This window comes from Hyla sarda, chromosome 10, assembly GCF_029499605.1.
Source record: "Hyla sarda isolate aHylSar1 chromosome 10, aHylSar1.hap1, whole genome shotgun sequence".
NCBI classification, from domain to species: domain Eukaryota; kingdom Metazoa; phylum Chordata; class Amphibia; order Anura; family Hylidae; genus Hyla; species Hyla sarda.
The window spans coordinates 139147167-139163321 of NC_079198.1; the positions used below are offsets into that span (position 1 = coordinate 139147167).

Below are 16155 nucleotides of genomic sequence, written 5' to 3' on the forward strand. Positions count from 1 at the left end.
TGTCATTAATTTGGTTTTCCTTTATTTTCCAGGCGACCCAGGAGGAGTTGAAGGCATCGTACCGCAGACTGTGCATGTTCTACCACCCCGACAAGCACAGGGACCCTGAACTGAAAAAGCAAGCGGAGCAACTCTTTAACCTTGTCCACCAGGCCTATGAAGGTCAGTGGATATTTAAGATTTGCTAAAACTGCCTCGGTGGCAGATATTGAATTTTCTCCCAGCCCTTGAATTGTGTGTCTGGCAGGAGAGACGTTCCTTTGAGGATTTTTTTTGTGAGATGACGGCTGGTTTTTTGCACCTTTGTCTCACCTAGGTCTCTGCGATCGATGTCTGCTGCTGGAAATTAGCGACCTGACTAATTATTGAAATAATTATTTTTTAACTGGTGACAGGTCACTAATGTTAGAGGTGCAGAGCGGTAAATCCGATGCGCAGACACATCATTATTCAAACAAATTAGGATTTGGTAACCCCCCCCCCACCGGCGATCGGTATTTGTCATGTCTCCAAAAAAAGAAATAAATAAGTAAAAAATGGAGTGAGAAAAGAGGGAGACTGGATCGTCTGAGCTTCTAGATTTACGTCTTAATATTAAATAGTCATATTTTTATATATATATATATATATATATATATATATATATATATGTGTATGTATGTGTATATATATATAATATCTTAAATATAAATATAAATAAATGTGTGTGTATAATATATATTATACAAAAAAGAAGATTGCAGCAGCACACATTGGTCAAAAAATTGAGGCTCTTAGCGCACTTTTTTGATCAAAAACGTGTCCCCCATCCACCAAGGGGAGGTGGCCTCATTTAGGATGGGACCCTAACACACATTCTGAGCCTAACACTCAGATACCAACTCACCTCTGCTGGGCATATAGCCTTTGACTGGGTGACATGCTGGATCCATATACAATTTAAAACACCACCTGTGAGAAAGGGGGAGGGGTGCACATTCCCCCTGTGTAATAAATTTTTTCTTTTTGCTTGTATGTGTATATATAATTTTTTTCTTTTTTTTTTTTTAAGTATCAAGTACGAGTAAGAATACATCGATGCCAATTACTGATTTTTCCCTTTTATTGTCATGTGACAGCAGAGGGGACTTTGTTAAAAAAATAAAAAAAAAATAATTAAGATATAGTCCAGCAAAAAAATAAGACAGGTCTGCACTGCCGCATACTCTCTCATGGAGCAACGATTTTACATAGCATGTAACCTCGCCGCAGCATCGCTGTACATTCCCTGGTGCTTCATCTGTAAACGATACATCCAGATATGCAGATGAGGAGAATGATAGATGGCAGCCACTTGATCTCGGCTTCAAGGTTTTATTAGTAAGTCAGGTCGCCAATACAGACAGTGGCCATAGGCCTTTAAGGGAGTGCCATCTATCATTCTTCTCATCTGCTAATAATTAAGATATACCCCTAGCAGTGAGATAAGCCCCTGGGTAGAAGTCCCTATATGTTAGGTAGGTAGAGAATCCTCCCCTTTAGGTAGAAACCCCTAGAAGGTAGGAACCTAGGGAATCCCCCTACTAGGTAGAAGACCCTAAAAGCTAGGGAATCCCCCCTATTAGGTAGAAGCTGCTGGTAGGTAGAGAACCCTCCCCTTTTAGGTAGAAGCCACCAGTAGTATGGGTGATGTTGGTAAGAAACCTCCTATTAGTTTGATGACTCCGTTAGTTTCCCCCAGTAAGTTCCCTTCAAAATAACAATATAAAATCCCATTCACATTCCCTCCGCTCCCTACCAACCTGACTACCTAACTACTGGGGGTACCGATAGTACCAGTATCGGAATCGGAGATCCCTAGTTTTTCAAATACAGTCATGGCGTAAATGTTGGCACCCCTGAAATGTTTCTATAAAATGAAGTATTTCTCACAGAAAAGGATTGCAGTAACACAGGTTTTGCTATACACATGTTTATTCCCTATGTGTGTATTGGAACTAAACCAAAAAAGGAGGAAAAAAAGCAAATTGGACATAATGTCACCAAACTCCAAAAATGGTCTGGACAAAATTATTGGCACCCTTAACTTAATATTTGGTTGAACATCCTTTGGAAAAAATTACTGAAATCAGTGTCTTCCTATAACCATCAATAAGCTTCTTACACCTCTCAGCCGGAATGTTGGACCACTCTTCCTATAACCATCAATAAGCTTCTTACACCTCTCAGCCGGAATGTTGGACCACTCTTCCCATAACCATCAATAAGCTTCTTACACCTCTCAGCCGGAATGTTGGACCACTCTTCCTTTGCAAACTGCTCCAGGTCTCTTATTGGAAGGCGCCTTTTCCCAACAGTAATTATAAGATCTCTCCACAGGTGATCAATGGGATTTAGATCTGGACTCATTGCTGCCACTTCAGAACTCTCCAGCGCTTTGTTGTCATCCATTTCTGGGGGCTTTTTGACGTATGTTTGGGGTCATTGTCTGCTGGAAGACCCAAGATCTCTGACAAAAAAAAACCCAGCTTTCTGACACTGGGCTGTACAGTGCGACCCAAAATCCATTGGTAATCCTCAGATTTCATGATGTCTTGTACACATTCAAGGCCCCCAGTGCCAGAGGCAGCAAAACAACCCAAAACATCATTGACCCTCCCCCATATTTCACTGTAGGTACTGTCTTTTTTTCTTTGTAGGCCTCATTCTGTTTTCGGTAAACAGTAGAATGATGGGCTTTACCAAAAAGCTCTTTCCTGGTCTCATCTGTCCACAAGATGTTTTCCCAGAAGGATTTTGGTTACTCAAGTTCATTTTGGAAAAGTTTTGCTTTTTTTATGTCTCTGTGTCAGCAGTGGGGTCTTCCTGGGTTTCCTCCATAGTGGGGTCCTCCTGGGTCTCCTCCATAGCGTTTCATTTCATTTAAATGTTGATGGATAGTTCGCGCTGACACTGATGCTCCCTGAGTCTGCAGGACAGCTTGAATATCTTTGGAACTTGTTTGGAGCTGCTTATCCACCATCCGGACATTCCTGCGTTGACACCTTTCATCAGTTTTTCTCTTCCGTCCACGCCCAGGGAGATTATCTACAGTGCCATGGGTTGTAAACTTCTTGATAATGTTGCGCACTGTGGACAAAGACAAATCTAGATCTCTGGAGATGGACTTGTAACCTTGAGATTGTTGATATTTTTCCACAATTTTGGTTCTCAAGTCCTCAGACAGTTCTCTTCTCCTCTTTCTGTTGTCCATGCTTAGTGTGGCACACACAGACACACAATGCAGAGACTAAGTGAACTTCTCTCCTTTTTCTCTGCTTTCAGGTGTGATTTTTATATTGCCCACACCTGTTACTTGCCCCAGGTGAGTATAAAGGAGCATCACATGCTTGAAACAATCTTATTTATCCACAATTTTGAAAGGATGCCAATAATTTTGCCCAGACCATTTTTGGAGTTTGGTGACATTATGTCCAATTTAGCTTTTTTTTTTCCTCCCTTTTTTGGTTTAGTTCCAATACACACAAAGGGAATAAACGTGTATATTCCTTTTCTGTAAAAATTTCAGGGGTGCCAACATTTACGGCCACGACTGTATATAATGTCCAGGAAAACAGATCTGTGTAGTATTGTTTCCTCAGGCTTTTACTTTTGAAGATGAGCCCTTTTAGTGGTTGTCTGACTTTACAAAATCGATGGCCTATCCTTAAGATAAAGCCATCCATATTAGATTGGCAGAGGTTATGGCGCCCCCGCCTGTCATCTGTCTGAATAATGGGACACAGCCTCCTCACTGTTCACTTTTGTTCATCCTTTGTATTGTTAGCAGTGATGCCAGGTAATATAGTGATGTCCTATTCAATTGAATGAAATAACACGGCAGCCATAGCTCTATAACAATCTAAAACGGGGTTTACCGAGGTTACTATTCTAAAGTATGGAGCAGGTGAGTGTCGTCCGCCATATTGGTTATCAAGCAGTCGTAAATTCTACCTTTGCCCTGATAGAAGTTGGGGGATTTATCACAACATAACTAGGTACATTTATATGTGGGTATTTAAGAAATGCTGGAGGGGGGGGGGGGGAGAGTTTTTAAGAACCAAAAAGAGAACTAATGGCTACTTTTTTTTTCCCCCCCCTAATTTAATCCTCGTTAAACTGTTCTAAAACAGTTGATCAGAGAGGAGAGTTCTCCTGAAGGACGGACCTTCACGCAGTCTTAAAGGAAAACTCCAGGCGCTTTGTGCAGGGTCTGAGGAGGTGGAGCATGAAACAAAGACTTAAGGAACACCAGAGAGAGAATCTGTGTCAGGCTCCACCCCCTCTGGCCCTGCTTTTAAAATAACACAATGGCCCTCATTTACTTAGAAAATCGGGATGTAAGTATATGCTGCTTTCTTACCCGACTGCTTTTTTCCCCCAGTATTTATTATTATTATGTCGCATCGTCTTTGTCGCACGTGGGTTTTGTAGGTTTTGGTTTCCAACTTGAGGGAAAAAATCCACAACAATTCAACAAATTCGGGTGGGAAAGCTCAGAAATGTCGGGTTACGCCCCTTTTTCGGGTTTTGGAGAATCCACATCGCGTCCGTCGGGAAAAAATGTTGCATCGTGTCGCAGACTGGCGCACGATGTCTGCGACATGTCGCAGACAAAGATGCGCCAAAAAAACCCGGCAAAACAAGTCTGGTTTAGAATAGTAAATGAGGGCCAATGTATTATTTTTGCCTGAAATGTTGCCAGCATGTTTGTGTCATAAATGTGAGAGCCCCTACATAGATGCATGTTACATGGGTAGCCATTTATCTGGTTTTATTCTCCCCTGGCAGTCAGGCAATGGGCCAAAGCTGGACCCTCATCAATCGGCCAATGGGCCAAAGCTGGACCCTCATCAATCGGCCAATGGGCCAAAGCTGGACCCTCATCAATCGGCCAATGGGCCAAAGCTGGACCCTCATCAATCGGCCAATGGGCCAAAGCTGGACCCTCATCAATCGGCCAATGGGCCAAAGCTGGACCCTCATCAATCGGCCAATGGGCCAAAGCTGGACCCTCCTCAATCAACCGATGGGCCAAAGCTGGACCCTCATCAATCAGTCAATGGGCCAAAGTTGGGCCCTCATCAATCAGTCAATGGGCCAAAGTTGGGCCCTCATCAATCAGTCAATGGGCCAAAGCTGGACCATTATCAATCAGTCAATGGGCCAAAGTTGGGCCCACATTGATTAGCTGACATTGGACCCACATCAATCAGCCAACTGCCAAATAGACATTACATTATTATAGACATATATGATTAATGTTTTAAGGGATATTTCATATCACAAGACCCCCATCTACTACAGTCCCACCTCATTTATCTGATTGGCCTAAGCTTAACCCACATCGATCAGCCAATGGGCCTAAGCGGGGCTATATTGAACAGATGATTGGCCGAAGCTTTACCCACATCAACTTATTAGCCAATGGGCGAAAGCCGTGAGCACATAAATTAGCCTACGAGCCAAAGCCTTGTCTACATTGATCAGCTGAAGCCGTATCCACGTCAATTAACCAATTGGCCAAAGCCGCACCCACATAATTGATTTGATCGGCCAAAGTTGAACCAACGTAATTTAGATGATTAGCCAAAGCTGGACTCGATCAGCCAATGGGCCAAATCCGTGCCCACATCCATCAGCCAATAGGCCAAAGCCTTGAGCACATGAATCAGCCAGTAGGCCGAAACCGTGCCCACGTTGATCAGCTGACGCCAGACAAAATTAAACGTCCACCTGGCCAAAGCCGAACCCACAGCCAAAGCTGTGGCCACTTCGATTAGCCAATGGGCCAAGGCCGTGGCCCACATCAAATAGCCTAGGGGAAGAAGCCGTGCCGAAATTATTCAGCCTTTTGGCCAAAGCCGGACCCACATTGGTCAGCCAATTGCCTGAATCTGAACCCACATCTGTAAGTAAGCACTAGCCATTGATCTGTATATAATTTTATATAATTTTTATATATATATTTTTTCATTTGTTGGCAGCTCTCTTGCATTGTTTTGCTGGAGTCTCACTCTTATATCTACCTGCTGTTTAACCAGAAAGTCCATGCTGTACACTGCAGCGCTGCTTTTTCAGATCGGCTTCCGTGGTTTCCATTTAAGAATAACGGTTGAGTTTTTCGTAACGATCATATCAGTGGGAAATAGGGTTATTGGATATCTGAACATATAGACCAGTGGTCCCCAAACTGTGTGCCTCCATCTATTGCAAAACTACAACTCCCAGCATGCCCGGACAGCCAACGGCTGTCCGGGCATGCTGGGAGTTGTAGTTTTGCAAATGCTCCTCCTCCCTTGGGCACTATTTCCCAGCCGGCGTGCCTCCTGCTGTTTCAAAACTGCAACTCCCAGCATGTCCTGAGAGCCAATGACTGTCCTGGCATGCTTGGAATTGTAGTTATGCAACATCTGGCAGTCCATCGTTGTAGTTTTGCAACATCTGACGGAAAGAAGATGTCGAAACAAATATGGCGCATAACGGAACAATAAATACAGGGAGACTGTTTATACCACATTGTGTGGAGACGTATAATCGCGCACATTGTTCGCTGCTAATAATTCTGCCTCTGTACTGAGCAGGTGCTGGACGCTTCGGTCTAGTTCCCCGTGCGGGGATCGATAGTATTTGCTTTTTGTCAGGTTCCTGCAGGTGGTCGCACGTGAGGGGTTTTGTTGTAGAGCAGTAATTATCAGTCGGAGGTTATACACCGCGGACGACTGTGCGGCATTGTCCAAAAAACAAAAGGTGGAAGTGTGAAGGTCAGCGGCTACAGAGAAGGCAAAGGCTTTTCGAATGTAGCGACGACATGTGCGAAGAATTTTCGATAAAAAGGGGTTAGTTGCATCAAGCAGTGATTTTAAGCCTTAAAGGGGTATTCCAGGGAAAAACTTTTTTTTATATATCAACTGGTTCCAGAAAGTTAAACAGATTTGTAAATTACTTCTATTGAAAAATATTAATCCTTTCAGTACTTATGAGCTTCTGAAGTTAAGGTTGTTCTTTTCTGTCTAAGTCCTCTCTGATGACACGTGTCTCGGGAACCGCCCAGTTTAGAAGCAAATTCCCATAGCAAACCTCTTCTAAACTGGGCGGTTCCTGAGACACGTGTCATCAGAGATCACTTAGACAGAAAAGAACAACCTAAACTTCAGAAGCTCATAAGTACTGAAAGGATAAAGATTTTTTAATAGAAGTCATTTACAGATCTGTTTAACTTTCAGGAGCCAGTTGATATATAAGTTTTTTTCCTGGATAACCCCTTTAAAGGCTATGTACACCTTCACAGCCAACATTTTATTATTGCCTCGCTTTTAAAGGAAGCAACCTTACGATAGGTCCTAAAGGGGTCCTCTGGTAGGAAAAAAAAGATAGATATATATAGATATATATAGATATATATATATATATAGATATATATATATAGATATATATATATATAGATATATATATATAGATATATATATATAGATATATAGATATATATATATATATAGATATATATATATATATAGATATATATATATAGATATATATATAGATATATATATAGATATATATATAGATATATATATAGATATATATATAGATATATATATAGATATATATAGATATATATATATAATATATATATAATTTTTTTTTTTTTTTTTTTTTTTAATAAACTGGTGCCAGAAAGTTATACAGATTTGTAAATTACTTCTATATAAAATTCTTAATCCTTCCAGTACTTATCAGCTGTTGTATGCTCCACAGGAAGTTGTGCAGTTCTTTCCAGTCTGACCACAGTGCTCTCTGCTGGCACCTATGTCCATTTTAGGAACTGTCCAGAGTAGGAGCAAATCCCCATAGCAAACATATGCTGCTCCGGACAGTTCCTAAAATGGACAGAGATGTCAGCAGAGAGCACTGTGGTCAGACTGGAATTTTTTTTTTTTAAAGAAAATAACTTCCTGTGGAGCATACAGCAGCTAAGTACTGGAAGGGTTAAGCTTTTTAAATAGAAGTAATTTACAAATCTGTTTAACTTTCTGGCACCAGTTGATTTTAACCTCTTGGTGACACAGGGCATACCGGTACGCCCTGTTACCGCAATATAACGCGGGATCACGCGGTGACCTCGCATCATATCGGGTCGGTCCTGGCGGCCAACAGTAGCCGGGACCTGTTGCTAATACCAGACATCGCCGCATCTAAAGTTTAAAAAAGTATTCCCGGAAGCTCAGTCGGGCTGAAACCGCGGTGTCCCGATCAGCTTTGAGGACACGAGGAGGGTCCCTACCTGCCTCCTCCATTGTCCGATCGCCGATTCACTGCTCTGAGCCTGAGATCTAGGCTGGAGCAGCAGAGAACAGATAATACTGATCAATGCAATGCTATGGCATAGCATTGATCAGTGCTGGCAATTAGTGTATTGTATATTATAGTCCCCCTATGGGAGCTATAACAGTGCAAAAAAAAGTGAAAATGTTAATGATTCAACCCCTTCCCTAATAAAAGTTTGAATCGCCCTCCTTTTCCCATTTAAAAAAATAAACGGTGTCAATAAAAATATAAACATGTGGTACCGCCGCATGTGTAAATATCTGATCCATAAATATGTCGTTAATTAAACCGCACGGTTAATGGCGTGCACGTAAAAAAAAAAAAAATCAAAGTCCAAAATGGTGTATTTTTTGTCACTTTTTATACTATAAAAAAATTTATAAATGCGATCAAAAAGTCCAATCAAATTAAAAATGGTACCGATATATAAACTTCAGATCACGGTGCAAAAAACCACCCCATATGCGGAAAAATAAAAGTTTTATAGGGGTCAGAAGAGGACTTTTTTAAACGTGTACATTTTCGTGCATGTAGTTATGATTTTTCCCCGAAGTAAAACAAAATCAAACCTATATAAGTAGGAAATCATTTTAATCATATGGACCTACAGAATAAAGAGAAGGTGTCATTTTTACAGAAAAATGTACTCCGTAGAAACGTAAACCCCCACAACTTACAAAATTGTGTTTTGTTTTGCTTTTTGTCGCACAAAATTGTTTGGCTGTAGATTTTTGGGTAAAATGACTGATGACATTACAAAGTAGAATTGGTGGCGCAAAATAAAGCCCTCATATGAGTCTTTAGGTGCAAAATTGAAATGCTTATGATTTTTAAAAAATGAAGAGGAAAAAACTTAAAGGAGTAGTCCAGTGGTGAACCCAGTGGTGAGCAACTTATCCCCTATCCTAAGGATAGGGGATAAGTTGCAGATCGCGGGGGGTCCGACCGCTGGGGCCCCCTGCGATCTCCTGTACGGAGCCCCGACAGCCCGCGGGAAGGGGGCGTGTCGACCCCCGCATGAGGCGGCGGCCGACACGCCCCCTCAATACAACTCTATGACAGAGCAGAAGCGCTGCCTTCGGCAATCTCCGGATCTGCCATAGAGATGTATTGAGGGGGCGTGTCGGCCGCCGCTTCGTGCGGGGGTCGACACCCGCTATCTGGGCCGAGAGCCGGGGCCCCGTACAGAGAGATCGCAGGGGGCCCCAGCGGTCAGACCCCCCGCGATCTCAAACTTATCCCCTACCCTTAGGATAGGGGATACGTTTTTCACCACTGGACTACCCCTTTAAGTGCAAAAACAGAAAAACCCTGAGTCCCCAAGGGGTTAAAGAAATTGTTTTCCACAGGAGTAACCCTTTTAAAGGGGTATTCCAGCGCTTGTGTAAAAGTTTACACTGTGCGGTGCCCAGTAAAAAACAATAGAAACAAAAAATTAACAGCCATACTTACCGTGCCCAGGTTCCCGGCTTCTCCCATTTGGCTCCGCCTGGTCCCACTGTCTTCTCCATGCGTTCAAGATAAGTTCCTGGTGCGGGATTTGCTGGCTTATCACTGGCGGCAGCAATGTCCCACATTGACTGAGCTGGCAGGTCCTTCACCGAGCACTTTTCTCAGAAGCAGGAAGAAGAGAAAAGATTGTATGGTGCCGAAGGAGAACTGTGGGAGAACGGGGCGAGGTAAGTACATGTTTTTTTATTTTTTGTTTCGTTTTTTTTGTTTCGTTTTTTTATTTTTATTTATTTAAATCAATATAGATTATATAATTTGGCCCAACACAATGATTGGTTTGCTTATCCTAGTGCCCGATGATGCCCTTAAAGTGGGTTTTCAGATGAAAAATGAATTTATAGTACCGTATATGCCTCACTTAAAATAGCCAACATACTACCCTTAACCACCATTGTCAGGTATTTGGGCCTCACTGCGGTCCTCTTCCTTCTCCTTCCAAGGCTATGTTCACACACGGTGGAAATTTTGTTATTCCGCTCAAATTCCGTTCTGCAAAGCTTGCTCAAAACACAGAATTTTTTCCGAAATTCAAAGCCCCATTGGCTTCGATGGGATTCCATCCTGGAATTCGGCAAAATTTGAAGACTTGTCTAGTGCTTTTGCAAAATTTAGACTGCGGAATTTTACGGCAGAATTACACACGGAAATTCCACCATGTGAACATAGCCTTAGACGTCTTGTGCCATCAGGAGCTGCCTGATTTCTTACTGATTGTACAAAATATAATCGGAGGGAGGGGAAAGTGGTAGGTCACTTGCTTCATTGCTTCATCATAAAAAAAAACTGATTTTGAAAGTTGAGTTATCTCTGATTCTGGCCCCGGCCGGCTGTAGACCACACCTAACACCTTCCTCCTCATAATATGACTGGATAGACGGGTCGTTATCTCGTTTACGGCATCAAACTGTTTTCCTGAAATATTCTATGCAGCTGGGGAGCTCATTTCCTTATATTGTTTATTTACGTGTACAAGTGTTTTCCAACCTGTGTCCCCCCAGCTGTTGCAAAACTACAACTTCCTGCATGCACGGACAGCCTTTGGCTGTCCGGGCATGCTGGAAGTTGTAGATTTGCAACAGCTGGGGGCACCCTGGTTAGGAAATACTAACTTATGCCCTCATTAATGACATAGCTATAGGGGTTGCAGAGGTATCAGCGGTGACCGGGCCTATAAGCCAGGACTTTTTGCTTCTTCCTGACCTGCTGACCGCTCCTATCCTCAGCAGTTTATGGAGATGTGTGCAGCATTTCGTTGTATGTTTATAACTTAAAATTGACCCAAAAATACTGAAAAGCTGTGTGACCTTGCTAGGAGTTCTAGTTTTGCAACAGCTGGCGGCATCCTAGCTGGGAAACGCTGATCTTTGCCCTCACCAGTGTCGTAGCTATAGGGGCCGCAGAGGTCGCAGCCACAACAGGGCCTATAAGTCAGGACTTCGTATTGAGTAATTCAAGAGGAATTTACTTGAGTAATTCCTCTTGAATTCTCCGCTCCAAATTAATGCACATCTCTTCTGCCCATTAACTGTCCTGTTCACACTGCGGAAATTTCGCTAGCGCAATTCCGACGCTGAATTCCTTTCCGCTTGAAGAAATAACGGGTTCATTCTTCAAGCAGAATCCAATAGAAGTCAATGGTAAAAAAAAATGTTCCGCCCGACATCGTTTTCAAGCGGAATTCAGAAAAGTAGAATTAAATAGCCGCCTCCTTCATTCCTCTTCAATTCCGCTCGAATTCCGCTTGAGGGATAAAATGACAGAAGGCAACAATTTCCTGGTCAAAATGATCCCTCTTGAATACCTCAGTGTGAACGCACCCTAATGCTCCTATCCTCAGCAACTTATGGAGATGAAGCATTTCGTTGTATATTTATAACTTAAATTTAATTTGACCCCAAAAAACTGAAAAGCTGTCAGGACTTGCTGGAAATTGTAGTTTTGCAACATCTGTCTGCTCTATGGTTGGGAAACACTGACTTATGCCCTCACCAGTGTTGTAGCTATAGGGGTCGCAGAGGTCGCAGCGGTGACCGGGCCTATAAGCCAAGACTTTCTGCTTCTTTCTGACCTGCTGACTGCTCCTATCCTCAGCAGTTTATGGAGGTTTGTGCAGCAGTTTGTTGTATGTTTATATCATAAAAAAAAAAAACAGAAACACAAAGTATTCACGAAATTACCCAACTTTTTACGTAGTTTTAGAATGTTCAGCTGTAAAATTACTCATTCAGTGATTATCTCAAGTTTTAACACCCCCCTTCCCCAAAAGTTTCACATATAGCCCCCTGGAAGGAATACTCTGGGCTTTGTATATATGTATATATTTTTTGTTAATTGCCCATATTTCTTAGCAGGGTCGGGTTTTGAAAGCTCACAAGTCATTGTCTGGTAATTAGGCAGCGAAAGAATCCGTGAACATGGTGTACGGCAGCCCGGAGATCGGGAGCGGTGAAAGTGCGTCAGGAGTCCTGTTTGCCATCTTGCCTTGAAATGTGTTTTTAATGGCCGAGCCCGACAGCTTCAGAGGGAGGCGGATGATGAATTAATGTAAAGACAAGGCATCCTTATCAGGCGGAATGTTACCCATCCATGGCAGATCTACAGGAATCAAAGTGATGTTGATCTGAGCAGCCGCACTGATTATACCGCCGCTATCTTTGTTAGTTTGTTGTTGCTTTTCCCTCCCATTCATACCACTTTATATATTTTTTGTTTTTGTTTAAAGAAGCACTCCAGAATTTTTTTTTAGCATGCAAATTCTCCATCAAGAGATATAGTAGATATATACCTTCCCTCTAGCTCTATCTATATACTGCTGCTGCTGTCTCTATGGGATCAGGATATATAGTAGTTACACACCTCCCCCTCAAGCTCTATCTGTATACTGCTGCTATATCTAGGAGATCAGGATATATAGTATAAACCTTTATTCCAGCTCTCTGTATACTGGTGCTGCTATCTCAATGGGATCAGTATGTGTGTGTGTGTGTGTATATATATGTGTGTATATATATATATATATGTGTGTGTGTGTGTATATATATATATATATATATATATATATATATATATATATACACACACACAGTTGGCCCTCAAGTTACAATATTAATTGGTTCCAGGACAACCATTGTTTGTTGAAACCATTGTATGTTGAGACCAGAACTCTATGCATAACTGGTAATTGGTTCTGAAGCCCCAAAATGTCATCCAAAAAAGTGAGGATTAAAGAAAAATAAGTAGATAAGTAATACAGATTAAGCAAATACTTACATATAAAAGTAAGAAAGATCTTCTGGAGCTGTAATCACTGTCTATGTAGAGGACAGGAGCTTCTTCAGGGTCCTGTACAGTACACGCTATGTCCTAAAGAAGTAAAATGGAGCCGCCCCTTACTTGGTGTCCAAAGGAGCAGCTAACCCTGGCACAGGTAAAGAGTAGCACAGAACATGTAATACCTCCCTGTACTGTAGGGAGGCGCTACCAGACACCAGTCAGTGCATACACTTCAGTAATACAGGTGTTTTACCAGTAAAATGCTCATTCTGATTGGTCAGTTCTTCCATCCATGTACATTGTATGTTGAGTCTGGTTTCAAGTTACAATGGTCCAGAATAGACCATTGTATGTTGAAACTATTGTAAGTTGAGGGATCACTGTGTGTGTGTATGTGTGTGTGGAAGCAGTACCACCATATTACTGCAGAGGCCTCGCTCCTCCCTAACTAGCAGAAGTCTGTTGTATGGTTGGCCTGCAATAAACAGAGGGTCACTATACAGAGAGGTGGTTATTATGGTAATGACTGAGCGTTATTCTCTGGTTATTATGGTAATGACTGAGCGTTGTCCTCTGGTTATTATGGTGATGACTGAGCGTTGTCCTCTGGTTATTATGGTGATGACTGAGCGTTGTCCTCTGGTTATTATGGTGATGACTGAGCGTTGTCCTCTGGTTATTATGGTAATGCTGAGCGTTGTCCTCTGGTTATTATGGTGATGACTGAGCGTTGTCCTCTGGTTATTATGGTAATGACTGAGCGTTATTCTCTGGTTATTATGGTAATGACTGAGCGTTGTCCTCTGGTTATTATGGTGATGACTGAGCGTTGTCCTCTGGTTATTATGGTAATGACTGAGCGTTGTCCTCTGGTTATTATGGTAATGACTGAGCGTTGTCCTCTGGTTATTATGGTAATGACTGAGCGTTGTCCTCTGGTTATTATGGTGATGACTGAGCGTTGTCCTCTGGTAATGACTGAGCATTGTCCTCTGGTTATTATGGTGATGACTGAGCGTTGTCCTCTGGTAATGACTGAGCATTGTCCTTTGGTTATTATGGTGATGACTGAGCGTTGTCCTCTGATTATTATGGTGATGACTGAGCGTTATCCTCTGGTTATTCTGGTAATGACTGAGCGTTGTCCTCTGGTTATTATGGTGATGACTGAGCGTTGTCCTCTGGTAATGACTGAGCATTGTCCTCTGGTTATTATGGTGATGACTGAGCGTTGTCCTCTGATTATTATGGTGATGACTGAGCGTTATCCTCTGGTTATTCTGGTGATGACTGAGCATTGTCCTCTGGTTATTATGGTGATGACTGAGCGTTGTCCTCTGGTTATTCTGGTGATGACTGAGCATTGTCCTCTGGTTATTATGGTAATGACTGAGCGTTGTCCTCTGGTTATTATGGTGATGACTGAGCATTGTCCTCTGGTTATTATGGTGATGACTGAGCGTTGTCCTCTGGTTATTATGGTGATGACTGAGCGTTGTCCTCTGGTTATTATGGTGATGACTGAGCGTTGTCCTCTGGTTATTATGGTGATGACTGAGCGTTGTCCTCTGGTTATTATGGTGATGACTGAGCTTTGTCCTCTGGTTATTATGGTGATGACTGAGCGTTGTCCTCCGGTTATTATGGTAATGACTGAGCGTTGTCCTCTGGTTATTATGGTAATGACTGAGCGTTGTCCTCTGGTTATTATGGTAATGACTGAGCGTTGTCTTCTGGTTATTATGGTAATGACTGAGCGTTGTCTTCTGGTTATTATGGTAATGACTGAGCGTTGTCCTCTGGTTATTTTGGTAATGACTGAGCATTGTCCTCTGGTTATTATGGTAATGACTGAGCGTTGTCCTCTGGTTATTATGGTAATGACTGAGCGTTGTCCTCTGGTTATTATGGTAATGACTGAGCGTTGTCCACTGGTTATTATGGTAATGACTGAGCGTTGTCCTCCAGCACTCAGATCAGTAGGGAGACCTGTATATTACTATACACTGAGAACACAAGGGGCATCATACTAAGTAAGTAAATGGCAGAACTCTTCCCTGGATTGTACCTGGGGAAACATTTAATTTTTGTTGTGTCCAATAAATGTGTAAGATGTACTCGCCTCTTTCTTAGAAGTTCGTCAACATTAACTCTGTAATTTATGACCTGTTTTTTAGAGTTTGTTGCATTTGCTCACCATTAACTCCTGTGTTTTTCTCATTTGCAGTACTTAGTGATCCTCAATCCAGAGCGATCTATGATGTGTATGGAAAGAAGGGCCTGGAGATGGAAGGCTGGGAGGTGAGATGTATTCCATTATACATGACGTGATGTCACAGACTCATTCAGTTGTGCAACTCTCCACTGCATGCCTCCCTCTCAACAACTACACCTCCCCCAGCTCTATCTGTATACTGCTGCTGCTATCTCTATGGGATCATGATACATAGTAGTTATACACCTCCCCCCCCCCCCCCCCCCCGAATCTGTCTGTATACTGCTGCTGCTATCTCTATGGGATCATGATACATATTAGTTATACACCTCCCCCCAGCTCTCTGTTTACTGCTGCTGCTAGTAGTTATACACCTCCCCTCCAGCTCTATCTGTATACTGCTGCTATCATGGTACATAGTAGTTATACACCTCCCCCAGCTCTATCTGTATACTGCTGCTGCTATCTCTATGGGATCATGATACATAGTAGTTATACACCTCCCCCCGATCTGTCTGTGTACTGCTGCTGCTATCTCTATAGGATCAGGATATATATAGTAGTTATACACCTACCCCAGCTCTATCTGTATACTGCTGCTATCTCTATGAGAACATGATATCCAGTAGTTATACACCTCCCCCGCTCTATCCGTGTACTGCTGCTGCTAGCTCTATGGGAACATGGTACATAGATCTGGGGGAGGTGTATAATGACTATGTATCATGATCCCATAGATATAGCAGCAGCAGTATACAGATAGAGCTGGGGGAGGTGTATAATTACTATCTTTATACTGCTGCTGCTAT

The 16155-nt window shown here is 42.3% G+C and overlaps 1 protein-coding gene across 2 annotated transcripts in view; it reads left to right on the forward strand.

Moving 5' to 3' along the window:
- The window catches only part of DNAJC11 (DnaJ heat shock protein family (Hsp40) member C11), a 163806-nt gene that overhangs the window by 47834 nt on the left and 99817 nt on the right, over window positions 1–16155 (forward strand). For both annotated transcript variants that reach the window (XM_056542338.1, XM_056542339.1), the window contains exons 2-3: window positions 33–162; window positions 15359–15432. In XM_056542338.1, coding sequence (XP_056398313.1) covers window positions 33–162; window positions 15359–15432 — 204 coding nt within the window. The remainder of the gene's footprint in view (window positions 1–32; window positions 163–15358; window positions 15433–16155) is intronic.